This window comes from Schistocerca serialis, chromosome 7 (genome assembly GCF_023864345.2).
Source record: "Schistocerca serialis cubense isolate TAMUIC-IGC-003099 chromosome 7, iqSchSeri2.2, whole genome shotgun sequence".
Lineage (NCBI taxonomy): Eukaryota > Metazoa > Arthropoda > Insecta > Orthoptera > Acrididae > Schistocerca > Schistocerca serialis.
The window spans coordinates 277,211,638-277,237,408 of NC_064644.1; the positions used below are offsets into that span (position 1 = coordinate 277,211,638).

Below are 25,771 nucleotides of genomic sequence, written 5' to 3' on the forward strand. Positions count from 1 at the left end.
CACTTGCGACACAGTTGTAGATTCAGACTTGAGTACTGTCAGTCTTATTCTTTGTAATAAAAACTATTAATGTTATTTGCTTGATTCGTTAAATAAAGATCCGAGAACGCAGCCTCCTTTATGCATCCCAAAAGCGGCGAGTGGGCGGGAACCCACGATGTAGACTTTTGAAACTGGTACCATGTCAGTACAATAGTTGTGATGCCGTTTGGTGAGCTATTTTCGTATGCACGAATAGAAAGCCGGATCTTAAACTTTTTTAATAGAAGATCTGATATTTTCTAATTTAAGAATTCCGATTTGACAGTTTATCACCTACGTAATAGAAACTGGTACTTTGTGAAATGCTTCGCTGGCTGAAAATGAACTACTTCTAACATAAGAAGCTAGCGCAAGCGCCTATGCAAAATTTGTACAGTACTTCTCATATTTTTCTTCAGGCATAGATCTGCGTCGTGATAACTTCATAAAATGATATAAGTTTTCTTACACGTCTGTATTTCGCCACCAAAATTTCTAAACAACAATTACAAAACAAATGATCAGAAATATATAGACAGACGAAATGATCAGTAAATGGAAGGTAGTGAATAAAATGAAGTGTTTTAGGATTTGACACTAGACTAAATGCAGTCCTATATACAGATAATCTAAGACTGATTTGCAGTGAATGAAGATATCCACAGAATAAAATCTAAATTGTCTGTACATAAAGAGAAATTTATGACATATCGTGGCGTACAGCCAGTAAGATGAAAAACAGTCTTTGATAATAAAAGTATGGAGCCAGCTAAACTTTTTAAAAACCCATGATGCAACATCACATATGACCGCATCTGCAATGGGGGCCAGAAATTAAATAAATTTAGTTTCATATGTAAACCGATTCAAAACTGTTTACAGAATAAAATCAGGAAACCATCCATCAGAGGTGTTAGAAAACGATAGCAGCGCAAACCCTTATTCATGGAAGAGAAACATGGGCAACAGCATGACAGCAAAAAAGAAATGAGGTTTCTAGGAAGTGTCAAAAGATGTACCAGAGAACACAGTAAAATAAATGAGTATATAGGGTATGTTTTGGGAGTATATAATCTAAACTAAAAGGTCAAAGGAGATAGCAGAAAATTGAAGGAAAATGTAGACTGTGTGGCTGGACAAAGACTCCTGGTAAAGGCTGTTATAATATATATACACTGGAAGACGAAATGTGGGAGGGATATATAGAATAGGTGGAGTACGTAACGGACGATATACCTAGTACACGAAGCGAAAAATGCGACTGGTAGTTAGTATGCAAAAAAGTAAAATGCACCAATTTCTTTTGGTACAAAGAAGCCAGCCGGTTTTTTGGGGTGTCACCAATAATTTTGTATAAAGAGCTTGTGTATGAAACTGTCGAATTATCTGCTTGCCATACGGCCGACGGTGATCTGCACGTACAGAGTGGAAATGTTTAGATTCACTTCCATTCATCAAAATGTATTGTAATGGATAATATGACTCAAAAGATCCGCCTTCCATACCTCGCACTACAACATGATAACAATCATTTGTTCGAGGTAATTCAAGATAACAAATTTCCAACAGCCAAGGAAGAACTCTATACAGTGTCATGACTAAATGGGAGGTAAGACTCTAGTGAGTTGTGAACAGGGGAAACTCCTTTGTCCAGCCATAACTGTGGGTCCTTTGATGGCTCTGGAAGGAAGCTCATCAAACTAGAACACATGAAATATTGATTCACTCTATTACATAACTGAATAAAAGATTTACTAAACATTGACACACTTCTTTGCAACAGGATTAGTGCATGATTTACAAATTTAATTGACTATCGAAGGATCGTTTGATGCACTTGTTCACAACAGTTCTCTTACTGTACAAATTGCAACCATAACGAAATTGTATTTCATCAATAACTTTAAGAAATCGTTGATCTTGCAATATTATGTCGTCTCCGTCACGTAATGGCCAGAGTGCCTGCATGCTCCATGCTACACTGAGGCGACAATAGTCATTGTATAGTGATATGGACATAAACAGACGGCGCTAGTAGCGTGTACACAAGATATTAGAGGATCGTGCATTGGCAGAGCTGTCATTTGTGGCCAGATGATTGATGTGAAAGAGTGCCCTACTTGATTACGAGTGCAACACCAGAAGTAACAGACACTGTGCACGGAATGATAGTTGGAGCTAAATGCATGGCGCATTTCTTTTCTGAAATCGTTACTGAATTCATCATTCCGACATCCACAATGTCAAGAGTGCACCATGAATACCAAACTTCAGGCACTACTTCTCACAATGGACAATGCAGTGGCCGATGGCCTTGACTTAATGACCGAGACCAGAGGCGTTAACGTAGAGTTGTCAGGGCTAACAGACAACCAACACTGCGTGAAATAACCACAGAAATCAATGTCGGACGTTCAGCGAACGTATCCGTTAGGAGAGTGCGCCGAAATTTAGGGATAATAGGGGTATGGCAGCAGATGAACCACGTAAGTGCCCTTGCTAACAACACGACAACGCCTACAGCGCCTCTCCTAGGCTCCTGACGATATTGGTTGGATCCTAGGCGACTGGAAAACCGTGGTCTGGTCGAATGAGTCCCGAGTTGAGTTGGTAAGAGCTAAAGATGGTATGGCACAGACCTCACGAAGCCATGGACCCAATTTGTCAACAAGACAATGTGCAAGTTAGTGGTGAGTCCACACCGGTGTGGGCTGCGTTTACATGGAATGGATTGGTTCCCCAGTTCCAACTGACCCGATCATTGACTAAAGATAGCCATTTGATGCCATTCATGAATTTAATGTTCCCAAACAATGACGAAATTTTTGTGGATGGCTATGCGCAATGTCACCAGGCCACAATTGTTCGCGATTGGTTTAAACAACGTTCAGAACAATTCGAGCGAATGATTTGGCCACCCATCGACATTTATGGGACGCAATCAGGAGGTCAGTTGGTGCAGAACATTCTGTACTGGTAACAATTTCGCAGTTATGAACGGCTATGGAGGCAGCACGACTCAATATTTCTGCAGGAGTCCAACGACTTGCGCAGACCACGCCATGTCGAGTAGCTGCACTATGTCTGGTAAAGGGAAGTCCGACACGATACTAACAGAAATCCCTTTGGTTGTGTCATATCAGTGAATATTGAACCACAGCATGAGGACGCTGCTTTGTTGAGAGGGAGGGGTGGGCTTTTGGAGTGGCTCCTATTGGTCTTAGCGGATTGTAGCACGCCGTCGCTAATGTATGTGACACCGAATAGCTTTGCCGACTTTGCTATAGCAAAGCTGTCTCTTGACGATACCTCATAGATCCTATGGAGTATCGTCGCATTTGTAAGATTGGGTTCGTGATTTCTTGTCTGATAGGCCACAGTTCACAGTAATTGACGGTGAAGCATCGATTGAAAAATGAATGACATCTGTCGCTCTCCAAGAATGTGCCCTCTGCTGTTCCTAATATGTATAAACGATTTAGGAGGCAATCCAGGTGGCCCTTTCAGATTGTTTGCAGACGTGCTGTAGTTTGCAGTCTACAAAAGTCATCAGAACATCGACAACGGTCTTGCCATGTTGGACAGACCAGGTCTAGCCCGATCGCAGAAGTTCAGCAACGCCAGGACCACTTGGTACTTGGTTGGGTGACTCCCTGAAAACAATACGATGACAGTTAAAGCTGGCTGTGGATGACGCTGGAGATGTCCTCCGATGGTGTTCCATATGTTCTCGATTGGACACAGATCTGGTGATCCACATGGCCAACGTAACATTTCGACACTCTGTAGACCATGTTATGTTACAACGGCAGGATATGGGTGAGCGTATTCCTGTTGGAAAACACACGGCCATCACTGGGACAGAGGTAGAACCAGCTTTCGCCGGCCGCAGTGGCCGAGCCGTTCTAGGCGCTTCAGTCTGGAACAGCGCTACCTCTACAGTCGCAGGTTCGAGTCCTGCCTCGGGTATGGATGTGTGTGATGTCATTAGGTTAGTTACGTTTAAGTAGTTCTAAGTTCTAGCGGACTGATGACCTCAGATGTTAAGTCCCATAGTGCTCAGAGCCATTTGAACCATTTTAGAATCAGCTTTTATCAGAAAACACAACAGATCGCTCTGCCCTCCAACGAGCTCTTGCTTGACATCATTGAAGTCGCAAACAGTGGTGGTATGGGGGCAGTGGAATGGATGCCACAGAGCGCTAGCTCGTAGGTGTCCTTAAAGTAACCGGTTTGTAACAGCGTGTTGTGTCACAGTGGTGCCGACTGCGACTCAAATTGCTGCTGCAGATGGAGTACGACGTGCCACAGGCATACGCCGAACAAGATCGTCTTCCTTCTCAGTAGTGCCACGTGGTCGTCCAGAGCCCGGTCTTCTAGCGACCGTACATTCTCGCGACCACCGCTGCCAGTAACCATGTACTGCCGCTACATTCCTACCAAGTCTTTCTGAGCCGCGCGGGGTAGCCGCGCCGTCTAGGGCGACTTGTCACGAACCCGTGGCTCCCCCCGTCGGAGGTTCGAATCCTCCCTCGGACATGGGTGTTTGTGTTGTCCCTAGCATAAGTTAGTTTAAGTTAGACTAAATAGTGGGTAAGTCTAGGGACCGACGACCTCAGTAATTTGGTCCAGTAGAAGCTTGCCACAAGTCTTTCTGTAATATCGTAAAAGGAACATTCGGCTTCTCGTAGCCGTATTACACGACCTTGTTCCAATTCAGTGAGGTGTTGATTATGACGTCTTTGTCACCTTAAAAAATTCTTGACTAATATCAACTCACCATGTCCAATCTCAAAGGTAACTACGTATTCATGACCGTTACAACGTGTACTGAAGCACCCTTATAGGGCTGTAGCGAAATTTGAAAAGACATCGCCTTTTAGATGAGGAAACACACCTACCAACATTCTTTTACGTCGCACAACTACTCCTTGGTGTTGCGATTTTTTTCTGTCAGTTTATTCTTATTATCAGAATATCAAAACCAGTTGCAAAATGATTCTGAGGCCTGCATCATACGAAAAGTAGCAACCGGCTCTAAACAATACAAAGCGTGAGTACTGGAAGAAATCCGCTAAATTTTCGTTACGAAATACATCACACAGATTGAAAGGTTGCCAATTCAACTACATAGTTTGTGATTATAATTACGAACAATAGATAATAGAACGATCACATACAAAGTATTGTCGGCGAAAGCGAACCACACACTGCGTGTTATTGACAGAACACTTGACGATGCAACAACTCTACTAATGAGGCTGCTTATATTATGCTTGTCTCTTCTCTTCTGGAGTACTGATGCGCTATGTGGGATTCTTGCCAGATAGGATTGGCGAAGACCATCAGGGAACGGCAGATCACTTTGTGCTGTCAGAAAGGGAAGAGACTGTTGCGGATATGATACTCGAGTCCCGGTGGCAATCACTAAAACAAAGGCATTTACGATCTGACGATACATTTCCACGAATTTTCAGTCATCAACTTTCTCCTTCGCAATAAAATAGGCAATATCAAGCGGTTTTTTTTCCACGTAGTATTCGAGGGTAGAACGGTGGAGAAATAGTCTGTAAGTGGTTCGATGAATCCTCCGTGAAGCACTTAAATGTGAGTGGCACAGTAGTCATGTATTAGTAGATGTTGTTGTTGTGGTCTTCAGTCCTGAGACTGGTTTGATGCAGCTCTCCATGCTGCTCTATCCTGTGCAAGCTTCTTCATCTCCCAGTGCCTACTGCAACCTACATCCTTCTGAATCTGCTTAGTGTATTCATCTCTTGGTCTTCCTCTACGATTTTTACCCTCCACGCTGCCCTCCAATACTAAATTGGTGATCCCATGATGCCTCAGAACATGTCCTACCAACCGATCCCTTCTTCTGGTCAAGTTGTGCCACAAACTTCTCTTCTCCCCAATCTTATTCAATACTTCCTCATTAGTTATGTGATCTACCCATCTAATCTTCAGCATTCTTCTGTAGCACCACATTTCGAAAGCTTCTATTCTCTTCTTGTCCAAACTATTTATCCTCCATGTTTCACTTCCATACATGGTTACACTCCATAAAAATACTTTCAGAAATAACTTCCTGACACTTAAATCTATACTCGATGTTAACAAATTTCTCTTATTCAGAAACGCTTACCTTGCCATTGCCAGTCTACATTTTATATCCTCTCTACTTCGACCATCATCAGATATTTTGCTCCCCAAATAGCAAAACTCCTTTACTACTTTAAGTGTCTCATTTACTAATATAATTCCCTCAGCATCACCTGACTTAATTCAACTACATTCCATGATCCTCGTTCTGCTTTTGTTGATGTTCATCTTTTATCCTCCTTTAAAGACACTATCCATTCCGTTCAACTGCTCTTCCAAGTCCTTTGCTGCCTCTGACAGAATTACGATGTCATCGGCGAACCTCAAAAGTTTTGATTTCTTCTCCATGGATTTTAATACCTACTCCGAAATTTTCTTTTGTTTCCTTCACTGCTTGCTTAATATACAGATTAAATAACACCGGGGAGAGACTACAACCCTGTCTCACTCTCTTCCCAACCACTGCTTCCCTTTCATGCCCCTCGACTCTTATAACTGCCATCTGGTTTCTGTACAAATTGTAAATAGCCTTTCTCTCCCTGTATTTTACCCCTGCCACCTTCAGAATTTGAAAGACAGTATTCCAGTCAACATTGTAAAAGCTTTCTCTAAGTCTACAAATGCTAGAAACGTAGGTATAGATTTAGTAATATCAACTCGCTAGCCCTCTCCCTCCCTCCCCCGAAATAACCACCTTGTATCCTGTATAAGTAGGCAATATTTCTTTTTCATATTTCTCAGGTACGGGCATTGTATAATCTCACTCATAAAGGCTCTCAAAAATGCTAGATAAGGCTGAAGGAAATCAATGGTTCTGAAAGTTTGGGAAAACATGTAACGAAATATGTGGAAAACAGGCTGACTACAATCAATTGCAGTTGTCCTTGGGAGTAAGCAGGAGATTTATCGACAGCGTAAAAAGTATTAACGTAAGTGAATAATAAAATGAAATGCTGCCTTTATCTGGAATAACGGGAGAAGACACAAATGTTTCAGGTAACAAACTGGAATGTAAGACAAAAAATCTACTGTAATGAAATAAAATGTTGCGTGAAACATTTATCTAGGCGAATGGATGGTAGATGTTCCAAAGAAGTTCTTCACTGGTTTCACAATACAGATTACGCTTCTGAGCACAAAACAGCATGCATTTAAAAACCATCGCTCATCCGAAACTCAGCTTGCCCTTTTCTCGCACGACGACCTGCAAACAATGGACGAAGCAGGATCGGATATTCTTAGGTTTCAGGAAACAGTGCCACTCTTCAGACTGATAATAAAGCATCAGAACAAAATTTCAGATACATGAGTGGCTCGAAAGGTTTTGGAACAATGTGACCCAGTAGTCCACCCGGATAGCCGCACGGTCTAACGCGCTGCTTCCCGGCGGATTAGTGTCGAGGTCCGGTGTGCCGGCCAGCCTGTGGATGGTTTTTAAGGCGGTTTTCCGTCTACCTCGGCGAATGTGGTCTGGTTCCCCTTATTCCGCCTCAGTTACACTATGTCGTAAATTGCTGCGCAACCACTTTCTCCACCTGTACACAATCCAATGGGGGCTGAACCGCACGATAACCGTGGTTTCGGTGTGGGGCGGCGTTGAGGTGGGTGAACTGCTGTGGTCTGTTGCTGGGTTGTGAACCTCTGAGGGCTACGGCGGGGCCAAACCTCTCCGTCGTTTCTGGGTCCCCGGATTAATACACTATACAATATAACCCAGTACTGTAATCGAAACAATCCCATCTTGACAGATTCAGCAACTGTATAGATATTTAAGATAATTCTCATCCATTATCCCGTCTAAGTTGCACATTTTTAATTAAATTAATTACTTCGATGACTCTGGATCATATTAGGGTATAAGTGGTTATCTACTCTTGTACGTCCGGAACCGCGCGACTGCTACGGTCGCAGGTTCGAATCCTGCCTCGGGCATGGGTGTGTGTGATGTCCTTAGGTTAGTTAGGTTGAAGTAGTTCTAAGTTCTAGGGGACTTATGACCTAAGATGTTGAGTCCCATAGTGCTCAGAGCCATTTTTGAACTCTTGTACGTGGTTCTGAGCAGGTAGGATGGTTTCCTGACGCAACTACTTAGATCCGAAGATGATCCAAAGTGCTCAAAACAAGTAATCTGATTAAAAATGTGCAACTGAGACGGAACAAAAAATCAGTATCATCTTGAAGAACCCAATACGTTGTCCTCGTGTCTATCACAGACTCGCGTGTTTATCAGAGACGAGGGCATCGTCTTGAGTGCATAGGGATTCTTGATAAGATCTCTTTATAAATAAGCGATCTGACGGATAGTCGAGCAGTAACCTGTTTGCCGATGGCGCTGTTGTATACGAGAAGGCGTCGCGTCTTCGTTGGGTGACACAAAGAGGGTAGAGGACCACTTGTACAGAATTTCTGTTTGATGTGATGAATTGCAGCTTGCTCCAAATGTGCAAAAATTTAAATTATACCGATAACAGGAAAACCAGTTCATTAATATTTGAATACAAAACTGTATGTGCTTGTTGCTTGACACAGCCACGTTCATTAAATACTTATACATAATAAATCAAAGCGACATGAAACGGAATAACCACATGATATCATTTTCAGGGTAGTGGAATGGTCTTTAGTGTATTTGATGAATTTTAGGAAAGTGTAGATCTATAACGGTAACGGCGTACAGAACACCTGTGCGTTCCAGTCTTGAACACTTTTCGAGTGTGTCGGACCCCAACTAATCCATATTAAAAGAGGACAAGGGAAAAACTCAGACGCGAGCTGCTAGATTCCTTTGCCTCTAGGTTCAAAAAACACGCAAGTATTATGGAAATGGTCCATGAAATCAAATGGGAATCCTACTGCCACTAAAAACCAACTCATGGAAAAACGTCGAAGACAAAAGAAATGAGGGCTCAATCGGGAACAAATAGACAGTAGTTTTCCATCTAGATTCATTTGTGAGAGTAAATGGAAAGGAAATGATGACGAGCGGCACAATACACTTTCTGCTGTGCACCGTACCGTGACCTGTGGAGTGTGTATGAGTTTATACAGATGAAGATGTAGACCTAATTGAATATAGACGAATTACGTTTACAAACAAGTATTCGTGTAGCTAAAAACATCAATATAAGGAAGTCTGCAGGACACTTTTACCGGTATTTGATACCAAATGGCGTGGTGCCCTAGACTTTACGCCCCGATGACACCTCGCGCAACGTATTATTCGTTATACATCTACATCTAGATCTACATCTACATCTACATGGATAATCTGAAAATCACATTTAAGTGCCTGGCAGAGGGTTCATCGAACCACCTTCACAATTCTCTATTATTCCAATCTCGTACAGCGCGTGGAAAGAATGAACACCAATATATTTCCGTACGAGCTGTGATTTCCCTTATTTTATCGTGGTGATCGTTTCTCCCTATGTAGGTCGGTGCCAACAAAATATTTTCGCATTCGGAGGAGAAAGTAGGTGATTTGAATTTCGTGAGATTCCGTCGCAACGAAAACGCCTTTCTTTTAATAATTTCCAGCCCAAATCCTGTTTCATATCTGTGACACTCTCTCCCATATTTCGCGATCCTACAAAACGTGCTGCCTTTCTTTGAACGTTTTCGATGTACTCCGTCAGTCCTACCTGGTAAGGATCCCACACCGCGCAGCAGTATTCTAAAAGAGGACGCACAAGCGTAGTGTAGGCAGTCTCCTTAGTAGGTCTGTTACATTTTCTAAGTGTGCTGCCAATAAAACTCAGTCTTTGGTTAACCTTCCCCACAACATTTTCTACGCGTTCTTTGCAATTTAAGTTGTTCGTAAATGTGATACCTAGGTATTTAGTTGAATTTACGGCTTTTATATTAAACTAATTTATCGTGTAACTGAAGTTTAACGAGTTCCTTTTAGCACGCATGTGGATGACTTCACACTTTTCGTTATTTAGGGTCAACTGCTACTTTTCGCACAATTCAGATATTTTTTCTAAAATGTTTTGCAGTTTGTTTTGATCTTCTGGTGACTTTATTAGTCGATAAACGACAGCGTCATCTGCAAACAACCGAAGGCGGCTGCTCAGATTGTCTCCCAAATCGTTTATATAGATAAGAAACAACAAAGGGCCCATAACACTACCTTGCTTGCAGCGACCCCAGTCCCTATAGCGTATACGACACGGAACTCGAACAAATCTGGAAATCTGCGACAACACAGGACGTCAACAGCACTTCGGCCAGGTCAACAGGCGGCGTACACGCCGACTGTAGACGTCGGTAAGTCGCGCCTCTTCATGCATCCGCCACGTCACGTGCCAAAAATAGACCCTCCGCGAGGTGACTTTTAGGCCAGAACATGAGCTCCGGCGAGCAGTTCCATAGCAGCCAGCAATCTGAAGATCTCCATTATTCCACGCCAAAGACTGTGTCATCGTCTTCTTCACAGCACGCTGCCTTCTCAACTGGGACTCTTTACGTAATCAGCGCCGTGCTCGTAGAGATTTAGTAATAGTTGTACTGTTGTTCTTCTAACTGGAAAAACTGTCAGGCTAGAAGTTTCTATCCTTGTCGCACTTAGATACTTCATTACAGTTGGCTCTCAATACTTCTTCAGTGAAGTACACTGTAAGAGTTTTTAAGTGTGTATTCTCCTTGACTGAAGCTGGGATTTCGACTTTGGTTTTGAACTTGAGGTAAGAAAATTATTTTATCCGTTGTAACTTGTTAGCAAGCCTTCAGGACTCTGCTCATGAAAGAACGTGTGACTACAGAATCTTAATTCACAGTTTTTAACTTAAAGCTCTCAAAAATTTTAAGACTGTGTACAATGAAGCTTGTGTAGCTCTTTGAAGTACCATGAAAATTATTTATTTTCTTGTGTCCGCCAGCGGTGTACACATCACTATATACGTGATGATGGTGGTGGTGGTGGTGGTGGTGGTGGTGATGATGATGATGATGGTGGTGGTGGTGGTGGTGATGGGGGGAGGGTGCGGGGGGGGGGGGGGCACAAACCCGAAGTATCTTTGTTGTACTGTCTTTTCCTGATCTTCTGGGAATTAATCGTCCTGAAATTCACGAAAATCCAAGATAAAATTGGATAGTGTGTCGCTTACCATCCTCGTTCCAGGCGCCTTCTATCTGGTAGGAGGCGGTGGCGGCTCCCAGCAGGAAGCCCTCTGGGAACTGGTTGACCTCTCTGCTGGTGGCTGTCGCCAGTAGGCACACAATTCCCAACAACTGCAGACAGAACGTAACAGGTGCCATCATGTTGGTATCTATTGCTCTAAAGGTACTCGTTGTCAGCTTATAAACTCTCGCACATATCGGATAACACTCGAGTGCCACTAAATGATCGTATCTAGCAGCCTATCATGCGTATGATCTCGTGATAAGTGTGGTGTAATCTGATGATTACTTCCTGTACAGTCACTCTCATATATGTTGCGAAATTTGCTGTAGAACTAGCAATAGCGTCAACCTGAGGAATATATCAATCAGAGTAATATATATCGACTTTAGAGTGGACGTAAAGGGTGCAAAACCAAGGTGATCTCCATACGCAACGGGAAGTTAAGGTGCACCGACTGGAAGCGACAGATGGCTGAGTGATAAAACATTGATACACTTTCATAATTAAACGGTGTCGTTGCACGATCTGAAAGCTTAAGTATTTGAACAGCTGTGTGTGGGTGTCAACACTTCGACAAATTCATAGATAATTGTATCGCGTCATTTTTCACAATATTCCGACAGGAATTATTTGGCTTTTTACTGCGATTCCCCTCCTGTAGCTGTCCGTAGACCCGTTCCTGGTAGCAATAATTCAGCATGAAGGCCGAAAAAATCGGAACGGTAGCTTTTTTAATAATGACAACACCCAAGAAAATTTATTATAGGCGGCGGCCCCGAAAGCCTACGTTCTTAAGTGGCCCAGAAAATTTCGCAACAGAAACCACTGAACTTACTGCAAATTCCCATGCAATTAACACACCGAATTTTCGGTCGCTGATCGAGGAAAAGTGTTTGAAACTTTTTGATGGAATCTATGGACTCTTTTGTTGTTCTTGCCTGAACACATCCATTTCAATGAAACTTGCAAAGCATTAGCTGCACTGTCTTTCTTTGCGTAAAATCCTGTTCGAATTTAATTAACAAAGAGTTCTCAGTGTAACTAGATATTGCTGTTTCCTGCACATTCTCTTTCTCTAATCAGTACTCCTATTTTTATGCAGACCATTACTTCTATTCTTCTGCCAGCCCCTCTCGTCTGCCATCCATCGTCCTCACTATTTTTTATTGACTCATCGGTCTTCAGATAGTTTTGATGCACCCACCACGAATTCCTCTCTTGTGTCAACCTTTTCCTCTCAAAGTAGCACTTGCAACTGCCGTCCAGAATCATTTACTAGATGTGTTCCAGTCTCTGTCTTCCTCTACACTTCTTACCCTCTACAGTTCCCTCTAGTGTTAGGGCAGTTATTACCTGATGTCTTAACAGATGTCCTGTCATCGTTTCCCTTCTTAATAATGTTACCCACACATTCCTTTATTCGCCACTTTTGCGGAGAACCTCGTCAATCCACCTAATTTTCAACATCTTCTGTAGCACCACATCTCTGTTTTGGTTGACCTATAGTCGATGTCTCATTACCACGCAATGCTGTGCTCCAAACGAACATTCTCAGGAATTTCTTACTCAAGACCCATGTTTAAAACTAGGAGACTTCTCTTGGCCTGAAATGCCTTTTTGCCAGTACTAGTCCGCCTTTTATGTCCTCCTTGCTCCTTCTGTCATAGTTTGTTTTGTTACCTAGGTAACAGAATTCAGAAAAGTGATCACATCTTTTATATTTTGACGAAATATGACGTGCTCCCAGTATTATTTACTGATCTTTGTACAATATGATGATTTTACATCTGGCATTTCGTGGGGAGCCAATATTTTTCTGAATTTATGGCCAATTGTGAGCTTTATGTGCTATAATATGTGTTAATGAGATAAACTCAATCACTTGAAGATGACATAAAAGACCGAAATCTAGATCGTAATTAAATAATCAATAATACAGTCAAATGGTGGTGTGTTCATTTAAAAACTAGTGCATGACTGCTGCTCAGCAACATCGGAAACTGTCAACACATTATATTCGTAGCGGGTAGGCCATTTCTTGACAACGTTAAGGGTTTCTACCAAGACGAAGCATTGCGGTAAACTGTCCAAGGCTAAAAAATACCGTTCCAGCTCATTCTGCACCAGAAACGGTCACAACTGAAGATTTTTGAAGTGTAAAATTTCAGCTGTCGATGCGTTTCCTGACGTGGCAATCAGTGACTGTTTTGACTGTTTCCTCCTTCCTCGGATGAAGAAACCATTACGAGTCTCGTTATTCCAGAAAGATGGTCGTTTCCTGCACAGCCAACATGAAGACTTGTATAATAAAGGTCCCCACCAGGTCATCACGAAAAAAATTACTGGGAGGCGGAGGACTAACATCATTACCATATTGTTTAGTCACACCTTGATTATTTTGGAGGTGATGGTTCCGCTACTTCGTTACTACTCCTGGTGCACTCACCAGCAAATTAATCAGAGACAGATGTGTTGTTGGCTTGGGATCACATCTGACACCACAGATATTGGAACTGTTGGGCGTCTCACTTCGTGCCTTGCGAACTTTTTATTGTAAGCCAGCATGGCTGCTGCAGTTCGAAGTGCTCAACATCAGCGTGTATAATAGGACCAGATCGTCACTGCCGGACATTTGGGACCAACGTACGTCATCGTTGGACAGGCACTGAGACCTTCACCTATAACTTTGTGAATGGCATGTAGTGAGTACCAAGATTCGGAAAAAAAACGAGAGCTGCTAATCATTTATGATTGGCAGTCACGTGTGGATGACAAGAGCAACTGATAGCTAGAGATAATAGGAGCAGCACGTAGGCTGGGAAACTTTCCTCAAATCACTTCCCGTGTCAGTGCCAGATAACAACATAGGTACTGTGCAGAACAATCCGCTTCCTTCAGCTTGCTGGAGTTACTGCCTATGCGTGGAACGGTTATTGCCATCTGTCATTGACCAGAGAAATCAGTAGGAGTACAGGAACTCACAATAATGCAGTCCACCCAAGGAATAAAGTATCCTGCACTGGTGATTCGAAGTAGGTGCTGGTACACGCTGATGGCAGGGTTAAAGACACCTAGAAAACATCATTCGTTGTCCCCCTCTTTGATCGGAGCTTATTGTTAAGGTTACACATCTCTTTCTACAATGAGGTGGCAAAAAGTCATGGGATAGCGATATGCACATATACAGATGGAGGTAGTATCACGTACACAGGGCATAAAAGGGCAGGGCGTTGACGGAGCTGTTATTTGTACACAGCTGATTGATGTGACAGCGTGTCCGGCTTGATTATGGATTCATTACGGGAATTAACAGACTTTTAACGCGGAATGGAAGTTGGAGCTAGAAGCATTGGGGATTCCATTTTCGAAATCGTAACTGATTCAACATTCCGAGATCTCCAGCGTCAAGTGTGTGCCGAGAATAACGAAGTTCAGGCATTACTTCTCGCCAAGGGCAATGCAGTGGCCGGTGGCCTTGACTAACGACTGAGAACAGACAATCAATACTGCGTTCAAAAACGACAGAAATCAAGTCGGACATTCGATCAACGCACCCATTAGGACAGTGCGGTGCAATTTGGCGTAGTAGGCTACGGCAGTAGACGACCGTCGCAAGTGGCTTTGCTGACAACACGACATCGTCTGCAGCTCCTCTCCTTGGCTCCTGACAAAAAGCGGATTTCAGAGTATTTGACGGAGGATCGGTGGACAAACTTCAAAACCATCGTGCAATATGCATTAGATGAGTATGTGCCAAGCAGGATCGTAAGAGATGGAAAAGCGCCACTGTGGTACAACAACCGAGTTAGAAAACTGCAACGGAAACAGAGGGAACTTCACAGCAAACATAAACATAGCCAAAGCCTTGCAACAAACAAAAACTACACGAAGCGAAACGTAGTGCGAGGAGGGCTGTGCGAAAGGCGTTCAATGAATTCGAAAGTAAAGTTCTATGTACTGACTTGGAAGAAAATCCTAAGAAATTTTGGTCTTACGTCAAAGCGGTAGGTGGATCAAAAAAAAAAAAAAAAATGTCCAGACACTCTGTGACCAAAATGGTACTGAAACAAAGGATGACTGAGTAAAGGCCGAAATACTAAATGCCTTTTTCCAAAGCTGTTTTACAGAGGAAGACTGCACGGTAGTTACTTCTCTAGATTGTCGCACAGATGACGAAATGGTAGATATCGAAACAGATGACAGAGGGATAGAAAAACAATTAAAATCGCTCAAAAGGGGTAAGGCCGCTGGTCCTGATGGGATACCAGTTCGATTTTACACAGAGTACGCGAAGGAACTTACCCCCCATCTTGCAGCGGTGTACCGTAGGTCTCTAGAAGAGCGTAGCGTTCCAAAAGATTGGGAAAGGGCACAGGTCATCGCCGTTTTCAAGAAGGGACGTCGAACAGATGTGCAGAACTACAGACCTATATCTCTAACGTCGATTACTTGTAGAATTTTGGAGCACGTATTATGTTCGAGTATAATGTCTTTTCCAGAGACTAGAAATTTACTCTGTAGGAATCAGCATGGGTTTCGAAAATGACGATCGGGTGAAACCCAGCTCGCGCCATTCGTCCACGAGACTCAGAGGGCCATAGACACGGGTACCCAGGTAGATGCCGTGTTTCTTGACTTCCGAAAGGCGTTTTATACAGTTCCCCAAAGTCATTTAATGAACAAAGTAAGAGCATATGTACCATCAGACCAATTGTGTGATTGGACTGAAGAGTTCCTAGATAACAGAACGCAGCATGTCATTCTCTATGGAGAGAAGTCTTCTGAAGTAAGAGTGATTTCAGGTGTGCCGCAGGAGAGTGTCTTAGGACCGTTGCTATTCACAATACGTATAAATGACCTTGTGGATAACATCGGAAGTTCACTGAGGCTTTTTTCGGATGATGCTGTAGTGTATCGTGAGGTTGTAACCATGGAAAATTGTACTGAAATGCAGGAGGATCTGCAACGAATTGACGCATGGTGTAGGGAATGGCAATTGAATCTCAATGTAGACAAGTGTAATGTGCTGCGAAGACATAGAAAGAAAGATCCTTTATCATTTAGCTACAATATAGCAGGTCAGCAACTGGAAGCAGTCAATTCCATATATTATCTGGGAGTAGGCATTAGGTGTGATTTAAAATGGAATGACCTTATAAAATTAATCGTCGGTAAAGCAGATGCCAGACTGAGATTCATTGGAAGAATCCTAAGGTATGCAATCTGAAAACAAAGGAAGTAGGGTACAGTACACTTGTTCGCGCTCTGCTTGAATACTGCTCACCGGTGTGGATCCGTACCAGATAGGGTTGATAGAAGAGATAGAGAAGATCCAACGGAGAGCAGCGCGCTTCGCTACACGATCATTTAGTAATCGCGAAAGCGTTTCGGAGATGATAGATAAACTCCAGTGGAAGACTCTGCAAGAGAGACGCTCAGTAGCTCGGTACGGGCTTTTGTTGAGTTATCGAGAACATACCTTCCCTCCTACGTATATCTCGCGAAGAGACCATGAGGATAAAATCAGAGAGATTAGAGCCCACACAGAGGCATACCGACAATCTTTCTTTCCACGACCCAATACGAGACTGGAATAGAATCGAGAACCGATAGAGGTACTCAAAGTACGCTCCGCCACACACCGTCAGGTGGCTTGCGGAGTATGGATGTAGATGTAGATGTAGATGTAGATGTAGATACTAGACGACTGGGAAACTATGACATGGTCAGATGAGTACCAATTTCAGCTGATAAGAGCTGATGGTAACGTCCGAGTTGGGGCAGACCGCACAAAGCCGTAGACCCAAGTTGTCAACAAGGCACTGTGCAAGCGGATGGTGGCTCCATAATGGTGTGGGCTGTGTTTATATCTAATGGCCTGAGTCCTCTGGTCCAACTGTGCCGATCGTTGACTAGAAATGGTTACGTTCGGATACCTGGAGACCATTTACAGCTATTGATAGGCTTCATGTTCCCAAGAGATGGAATTTTTATGGATGACATGGCGCCAATTCACCGTGCCGCAGTTTGGGATTGGTCTGAAGAACTTTCTGGACAATTCTAGCGAATGATTTGACCACCTAGATCGCCACTGGTACACGCTGTTCACGAAAATCAGCCATTTCAAAAACAACAACAACCCAAAACAGTTCTTACTCTAATCCTGTCCACCTTCAGCGACGGCACTTGGTTTACTAACGCTGGAGCTTTCGCGGTGTGGGATCCTACTGGAAAATCGCGGTTTTGCAAAATCTCTGGCCAACAAAAAATTAGTTCGGTTTCTTTGGGATGCCCCCTTGTAGAAAATTATTTGGGACGGGCTACGTAGGCTGTGGAAATGGAGGGAGGAGGACATACTGGTATATGTACAGGGACAGTCTAGTACTGGAGCACATGAATTTCATCTTTTTGTTGATGAGATGTAAGACGTTTAACGAATTGAAAACTGTGTGCGAGGAATTTAGTCAGATGACAGATCAATGTACGAGAGGGGAGACGGATATGGAAAGTAAGGTTCAATTCGCTGCATTCTAGAAGCTGTAAGGAGATATTTTTGCTTGGCGGAAATCTAGATTACACTGGTACAGGTAAGCTTGATTTGGATAAGGCTTTTTTGAGCGTAGAAGACGAAGGAACAGAATAATTATTATGGATGGATTTTGTAGTTTCAAAAAGTTTTCTTTACTGTCGACTTTTTGTTGATTGACCCAGGCTCCATGTTAGTCTGGTTTCAAGGGTTAGTCCAAGACACTTGAATGAGCTTGTAAGATAGATGAGATGGTTACTAATGATGTGGTGGAAAACAAAGGAAAGGGAAACGATGTATAATATCTTCTACTGATTGAGATTGACGAGATTTAGATTTAAGTATCAGGAGCTAAATTGGAGGTGAAGTAATTCGGTTGGATCTGGAGGACCCATTGGAAAGTCTTCACATTTGGGTGAAGGAGAAGGAAGACAACGTCACTCGCAACTGGTGCCTAAGGACGGAGATCCTTTTGTCACCTTGATATCAATAACAGGTAAAATTCCAGACATCTTATATCTCGATACCACAAATGTACTTCGGTAATTTTGGCTAAATGTTGGGTACTTACTAATCGAGGTGGTAATTAATATCTTTAACTAGAGTAAATAATGGGTTACTGAGTGTTTACAGATATTGTAATTTACGGGTATCTGAACTAGGCAATTATTCTAGTTCAAAATTGCACACCATCAGCCTTGGTTTTTACGGTATTCAGCACGGAACAACGGTTCACGGTTAATTCTGATCAACATGGAATCGACCTATAATTCCACAGAGGTAAGAATGATACATAATTCAGTTGTCAGTTAAAAGTTAGTTCTAGGAACCTAATAGAAACTAGGGGAGTTAATAGTTCTCGTTCCGATTTAACAAATGGTTACTGTTGACATGAGGAAACTGAAAATTGGCTATCTCGACTTATTTTACAATACTGAAAAATGAATCTGACAAATATTACGTGAGGAGGAAAAACTGACTTCAATTTAGTTCGTTCGGTTTCTCAACTTCTTGTTGCGTGTCATTTACCTGCTAATTACCAACTGTTTTAAATAGATCTGTATCGTAGGACCCTCACTTTAGTTCCTATACATACACTCATAATTTTAATTTATTGCAAGTTTGGATTTTTATCGTTTCCTTTTTCACAGATGTTACTAATAAGCTCATGAACTGTGACGTAATATGTCAAATCTTTCGCCGAAGCTTCTATACTACATTCGAAAGTTACCTCTAATTTTATACGTCAACAATTTTACTCTTGTTTTCTTATCACAAATACATCATGAGCTTCAGTTGAAATGTACTAGAAGATCATCTGACAATAGCAGACGAAACGTGATGAATATTTCTATGAATGACGCACAGATCCCTTCCAGTAGTTAATAGTGGCAGTAAGACTATGCCAGTATGCTAAACTATAATATTAAAATTTACTAATGACATATTCTGTAATAGGGTACCAGTCCACAAGAGAAGTTAGGTAACAACGTGTTACTTTCTGCTATTTTATTTTCAGAAATTGCGCTAAACATCTTGAGAAACGCCGTGTGTGTGTGTGTGTGTGTGTGTGTGTGTGTGTGTGTGTGTCAGATCTGCAGCAACTGGACCTACTGAGAGATAGAGAGCACTACTTGAAATTCAAATACTTATTGAAGTTACGACACGGAATTAACTTGAACGCGGTTTGACGGTAAAGCGGCCTTAGTATCGAACTCTAATTACCAACATTTCCATAATTTTTAAACTGATTAATCTCATGAGAGGGACCCACTAATTACGAAATTAAATACATTACCCAGATAAATCCAAATATTACTACAACTTATTATGCGTGCACTTAGTAATAGAGAACGTCACAACATTTAATTACACAAAAATCAAGAAAATTTAACTCAAACATGAAATCAACTGCAAGAGAAAGAACACTACATGACTAGGATGGCTAATTAACAAGGTGTGCCTGACACTGATAAACTACATCTTAATAGATATCAAACATTATGTAGCCATATGAAGGCAGTGACTGCATGACCGAAAGAAAGAAGATGAACTACTCGTGGACTAAGCTTGTGAACTCAATCAAAGTCAGCTTGTGTGAGTTTACTTAAGTATAGAAAATCCTAACTTTGTTGCGATCTAATCAGCCGAACCTGCTGTATGATGTTGACATAATTGTGAGACTGGAGACTTGTAAGTGAAGTCCACCAGAACTGTAAATATTGCTTTTGGCTCTCTCAAGTCCAAGACCGTCCCACGGAGTCACGAAGAGAATCGAACTGACACTGTCTGCCCTGTAACAGAAAGGCGAAGTAAAGTGACCACCGCACTTCGAGGATCTGCTCTGCGCGGTTTTTCTCGCGAAATCCTTGTCTGCCATTGACAACAGTTTTCCTAACTTACGCTAATAGTGTTGTTGTTAGTTCGCAGTGTTACTCCCACCAAGGAGTGCACAAAACCGAGCTTCCGATCAGGTGTCTGTCAGTTCTGAGAAATATGGGCTTTGGATCTTCGGCATGAATCAACTGTTTTTGTTGGCCAATGACAGGTCATTTCACATGGAAAAATACTGCAAAATAGCTCTTTATTTTTCAAGAGTTGTCACGACGCTACTTTATGTCTTTGGGCACGAAATTCCTTCCTACACGGTGGCCTTTACAACTGTTGGTTAACACGACATGTGGGAAATCCGTAGGAATGTTTTATTCGCTTTCAGACTAAGAGTAAAGACAGACTTCTGTTGAAATAGGTCTCTCTACTCCCGTCTTCCATGAATTCGCTGAATATGCAACAAAGCTCAATAGAAAAACCGTGTTTCGGCAGAAGGAGAACCGAACGGTAAAGACCGTCTCTCCTTTGTTGGGATGGTTCTCTATAGTGCCGTTTTAATGGGGGCGAGCCTATTCATATTGTTAATTAGCTGGGAAAGGCTGGACCCAGCCGTCACGTTGACGCTACACCAGAAAACATTCGGTGGGAGCTTACCTGAGCTGTATGGTGTGACCACTAGCCACTGTCCTTTGTCGGCTCATCCTTGAGCTGTGGGTCCATCCAACTGTGTATCCACACGCCTAGGGGGTCTTACCTGCCCGCTATTCGATCGCGTTTCGCTCTCGCCATTCCACCGAGAGTGCGTTTCACAAGCGAAACACCACCTCTATGGAAGTCGATATTGCTGATTATCGAAGGAGGTGTCTGGCCTAACAGTCACTGCTATTACTCTTACCAAATCTGATAACATTTGATCGATCTGAATGTGAGTTACCGAGTTATTAACTGGATTTCAGTATCAAAAACTAATGAGACGAGGCAAGCCAGGGATGGCCTTAAGCTTCTCAATCTCTCATTGCTCTTTCAGCAGTAACAAAATCGTTTTGCCATTATAGCAGAGAAACACCGTCAAATAAGCTCACCACCAGCTGAGGCTACATGGTGTACCGCTCACTCGTCTTGGGGTAGGCCACAGACCCCTGACTCATTGCTTCCTGCTCTGGTGTTAGGACGCGGTACTTAGGATGAACAAATACTAGTTTATCAAATTTTTAGTTAATGCCTTTGATATTCATAAAAGAGAACAGAGGTTGGTTTGACAGCTGATATGCCCGCTATTTTAGCTGACAATGAGACGAACGTGGTGCGACATTTAAGATATTGTGAGATGTCTGACTTGCTTCCAAATCTTTTAGGGAGAAGGGGTTAATGAAATACTAGGTTGACTGTCTCATCAAGGTTTTGCGAAATCAAATATGGCTCCTGAACAATCTGTTCTCTGCCATCTCATCACAGTACTGATGTGTTGCTGGTACTGACGGTGGTTCTAAGTAAATGATTCAAATAATAACTCTGATAACTATTACTGCGAAACGTAACTCTTAAGACTATCTCTCAGTTAACAAACTGCGACTACTATTCGTGCTGAGTTTTCGGAATGAGCAGTGTAAGAAGAAATCGTTCAGGAATGACCAGCCTCTTCTGCTGTGGACGGTCAGGAATCCTCTGCCACTTGACTTCTTCAACCTACACTAACAATGGCAATTTTTCTCCCTGGTAGGTCAAGTTACCTCCGATTACCACAGTCCATAATATTTTAGGCATTTTCATTTCTGGGTTAGAGTATGGCGTGTTGACCCTTGCACAAGAAGGTAACGTACTTCCTGTGTTCATTAAGAAGCTGATACAGAATTTCTTGTGCAACAGATATCTCACTTCCAAGATAAGAACACTTTCGCTGTCCACGTGGCACCACCACTTAATATGCCCTTCTAACTTTCCAGAGATATACGATTCCCCTGAGATTTCAAGTGCCTCACTGATATCGACCACCCACTTCACCAAAGAAAGCTTCTTGCTTTTAACGGCATCCTCAAATCGGTCAGGCCAATATCATTCCCAGGCCGTCACCAACGAAGAAAGTGTAATAATTTGGAACTTCCTTTTTTTTTTTTTTTTTTTGGTCATCAGTCTACTGACTGGTTTGATGCGGCCCGCCACGAATTCCTTTCCTGTGCTAACCTCTTCATCTCAGAGTAGCACTTGCAACCTACGTCCTCAATTATTTGCTTGACGTATTCCAATCTCTGTCTTCTCTACAGTTTTTGCCCTCTACAGCTCCCTCTAGTACCATGGAAGTCATTCCCTCATGTCTTAGCAGATGTCCAATCATCCTGTCCCTTCTCCTTATCAGTGTTTTCCACATATTCCTTTCCTCTCCGATTCTGCGTAGAACCTCCTCATTCCTTACCTTATCAGTCCACCTAATTTTCAACATTCGCCTATAGCACCACATCTCAAATGCTTCGATTCTCTTCTGTTCCGGTTTTCCCACAGTCCATGTTTCACTACCATACAATGCTGTACTCCAGACGTACATCCTCAGAGATTTCTTCCTCAAATCAAGGCCGGTATTTGATATTAGTAGACTTCTCTTGGCCAGAAATGCCTTTTTTGCCATAGCGAGTCTGCTTTTGATGTCCTCCTTGCTCCGTCCGTCATTGGTTATTTTACTGCCTGGGTAGCAGAATTCCTTAACTTCATTGACTTCGTGACCATCAATCCTGATGTTAAGTTTCTCGCTGTTCTCATTTCTACTACTTCTCATTACCTTCGTCTTTCTCCGATTTACTCTCAAACCATACTGTGTACTCATTAGACTGTTCATTCCGTTCAGCAGATCATTTAATTCTTCTTCACTTTCACTCAGGACAGCAATGTCATCAGCGAATCGTATCATTGATATCCTTTCACCTTGTCTTTTAATTCCACTCCTGAACCTTTCTTTTATTTCCATCATTGCTTCCTCGATGTACAGATTGAAGAGTAGGGGCGAAAGGCTACTGCCTTGTCTTACACCCTTCTTAATACGAGCACTTCGTTCTTGATCGTCCACTCTTATTATTCCATCTTGGTTGTTGTACATATTGTGTATGACTCGTCTCTCCCTATAGCTTACCCCTACTTTTTTCAGCATCTCGAACAGCTTGCACCATTTTGTATTGTCGAACGCTTTTTCCAGGTCAACAAATCCTATGAACGTGTCTTGATTTTTCTTTAGCCTTGCTTCCATTATTAGCCGTAACGTCAGAATTGCCTCTCTCGTCCCTTTACTTTTCCTAAAGCCAAACTGATCGTCACCTAGCGCATTCTCAATTTTCTTTTCCATTCTTCTGTACATTATTCTTGTAAGCAGCTTCGATGCATGAGCTGTTAAGCTGATTGTTACGATAATTCTCGCACTTGTCAGCTCTTGCCGTCTTCGGAATTGTGTGGATGACGCATTTCCGAAAGTCAGATGGTATAATGCCAGACTCATATATTCTACACACCAACGTGAATAGTCGTTTTGTTGCCACTTCCCCCAATGATTTTAGAAATTCTGATGGAATGTTATCTATCCCTTCTGCCTTATTCGACCGTAAGTCCTCCAAAGTTCTTTTAAATTCCGATTCTAATACTGGATCCCCTATCTCTTCTAAATTGACTCCTGTGTCTTCTTCCATCACATCAGACAAATCTTCACCCTCATAGAGGCTTTCAATATATTCTTTCCACCTACCTGCTCTCTCCTCTGCATTTAACAGTGTAATTCCCGTTGCACTCTTAATGTTACCACCGTTGCTTTTAATGTCACGAAAGGTTGTTTTGACTTTCCTATATGCTGAGTCTGTCCTTCCGACATTCATATCTTTTTCGATGTCTTCACATTTTTCCTGCAGCCATGTCGTCTCAGCTTCTCTGTACTTCCTATTTATTTCATTCCTCAGCGACTTGTATTTCTGTATTCATGATTTTCCCGGAACATGTTTGTACTTCCTCCTTTCATCAATAAACTAAAGTATTTCTTCTGTTACCCATGGTTTCTTCGCAGCTACCTTCTTTGTACCTATGTTTTCCTTCCCAACTTCTGTGATGACCGTTTTTAGAGATGTCCATTCCTCTTCAACTGTACTGCCTACTGCGCTATTCCTTATTGCTGTATCTACAGCGTTAGAGAACTTCAAACGTATCTCGTCATTCCTTAGTACTTCCGTATCCCACTTCTTTGCGTATTGATTCTTCCTGACTAATGTCTTGAACTTCGGCCTACTCTTCATCACTACTATATTGTGATCTGAGTCTATATCTGCTCCTGGGTACGCCTTACAATCCAGTATCTGATTTCGGAATCTCTGTCTGACCATGATGTAATCTAATTGAAATCTTCCCGTATCTCCCGGCCTTTTCCAAGTATACCTCCTCCTCTTGTGATTCTTGAACAGGGTATTCGCTATTACTAGCTGAAACTTGTTACAGAACTTGTAAGTAGGCTGTTTAGGTTCTTATATTGGTAACGCCGCCGCCACATAGCGCTCTCTGTATGAAAATCACTGGCTGTGCTGTGTGCAGTCTGTGGCTAGTTTGCATTGTTGTCTGCCATTGTAGTGTTGGGCAGCGGCAGCTGGATGTGAACAGCGCGTAGCGTTGCGCAGTTGGAGGTGAGCCGCCAGCAGTGGTGGATGTGGAGAGAGAAATGGCGGAGTTTTGATATTTGTAAGAATGGATGTTATGAACTCCTATATATATTATGACTTTTGATGATATTAAGGTAAATACATTGTTTGTTCTCTATTAATATCTTTCATTTACTAACAATCTCTATCAGTAGTTAGTGCCTTCCGTAGTTTGAATCTTTTATTTAGCTGGCAGTAGTGGTGCTCGCTGTATTGCAGTAGTTCGAGTAACCAAGATTTCTGTGAGGTAAGTGATTTGTGAAACGTATAGGTTAATGTTAGTCAGGGCCATTCTTTTGTAGGGATTTTTGAAAGTCAGATTGCTTTGCGCTAAAAATATTGTATGTCAGTGTAAGCACAGTCATGTATAAATTTTTCTAAGGGGACGTTTCAAACTCAATTAGTCTTTCTCCTCTTTCATTCCTTGTCCCAAGCCCATATTCCCCTGTAACCTTTTCTTCTACTCCTTCCCCTACAACTGCATTCCAGTCGCCCATGACTATTAGATTTTCGTCCCCCTTTACACGCTGCATTACCCTTTCAATATCCTCATACACTTTCTCTATCTGTTCATCTTCAGCTTGCGACGTCGGCATGTATACCTGAACTATCGTTGTCGGTGTTGGTCTGCTGTCGATTCTGATTAGAACAACCCGGTCACTGAACTGTTCACAGTAACACACCCTCTGCCCTACCTTCCTATTCATAACGATTCCTACACCTGTTATACCATTTTCTGCTGCTGTTGATATTACCCGATACTCAATCTGACCAGAAATCCTTGTCTTCCTCCCACTTCACTTCACTGACCCCCACTATATCTAGATTGAGCCTTTGCATTTCCCTTTTCAGATTTTCTAGTTTCCCTACCACGTTCAAGCTTCTGACATTCCACGCCCCGACTCGTAGAACGTTATCCTTTCGTTGATTATTCAATCTATTTCTAATGGTAACCTCCCCCTTGGCAATCCCCTCCCGGAGATCCGAATGGGGGACTATTCCGGAATCTTTTGC

General features: G+C 42.4%; 1 protein-coding gene across 1 annotated transcript in view; it reads right to left on the bottom strand.

Annotated features, from left to right (window-relative positions):
- Positions 1 to 11,382, bottom strand: part of LOC126413011 (myrosinase 1-like) — an 89,094-nt gene extending 77,712 nt beyond the window's left edge. Inside the window, exon 1 of the mRNA XM_050082904.1 lies at positions 11,229 to 11,382. Coding sequence (XP_049938861.1) covers positions 11,229 to 11,382 — 154 coding nt within the window. The remainder of the gene's footprint in view (positions 1 to 11,228) is intronic.
- Positions 11,383 to 25,771: the final 14,389 nt, after the last annotated feature.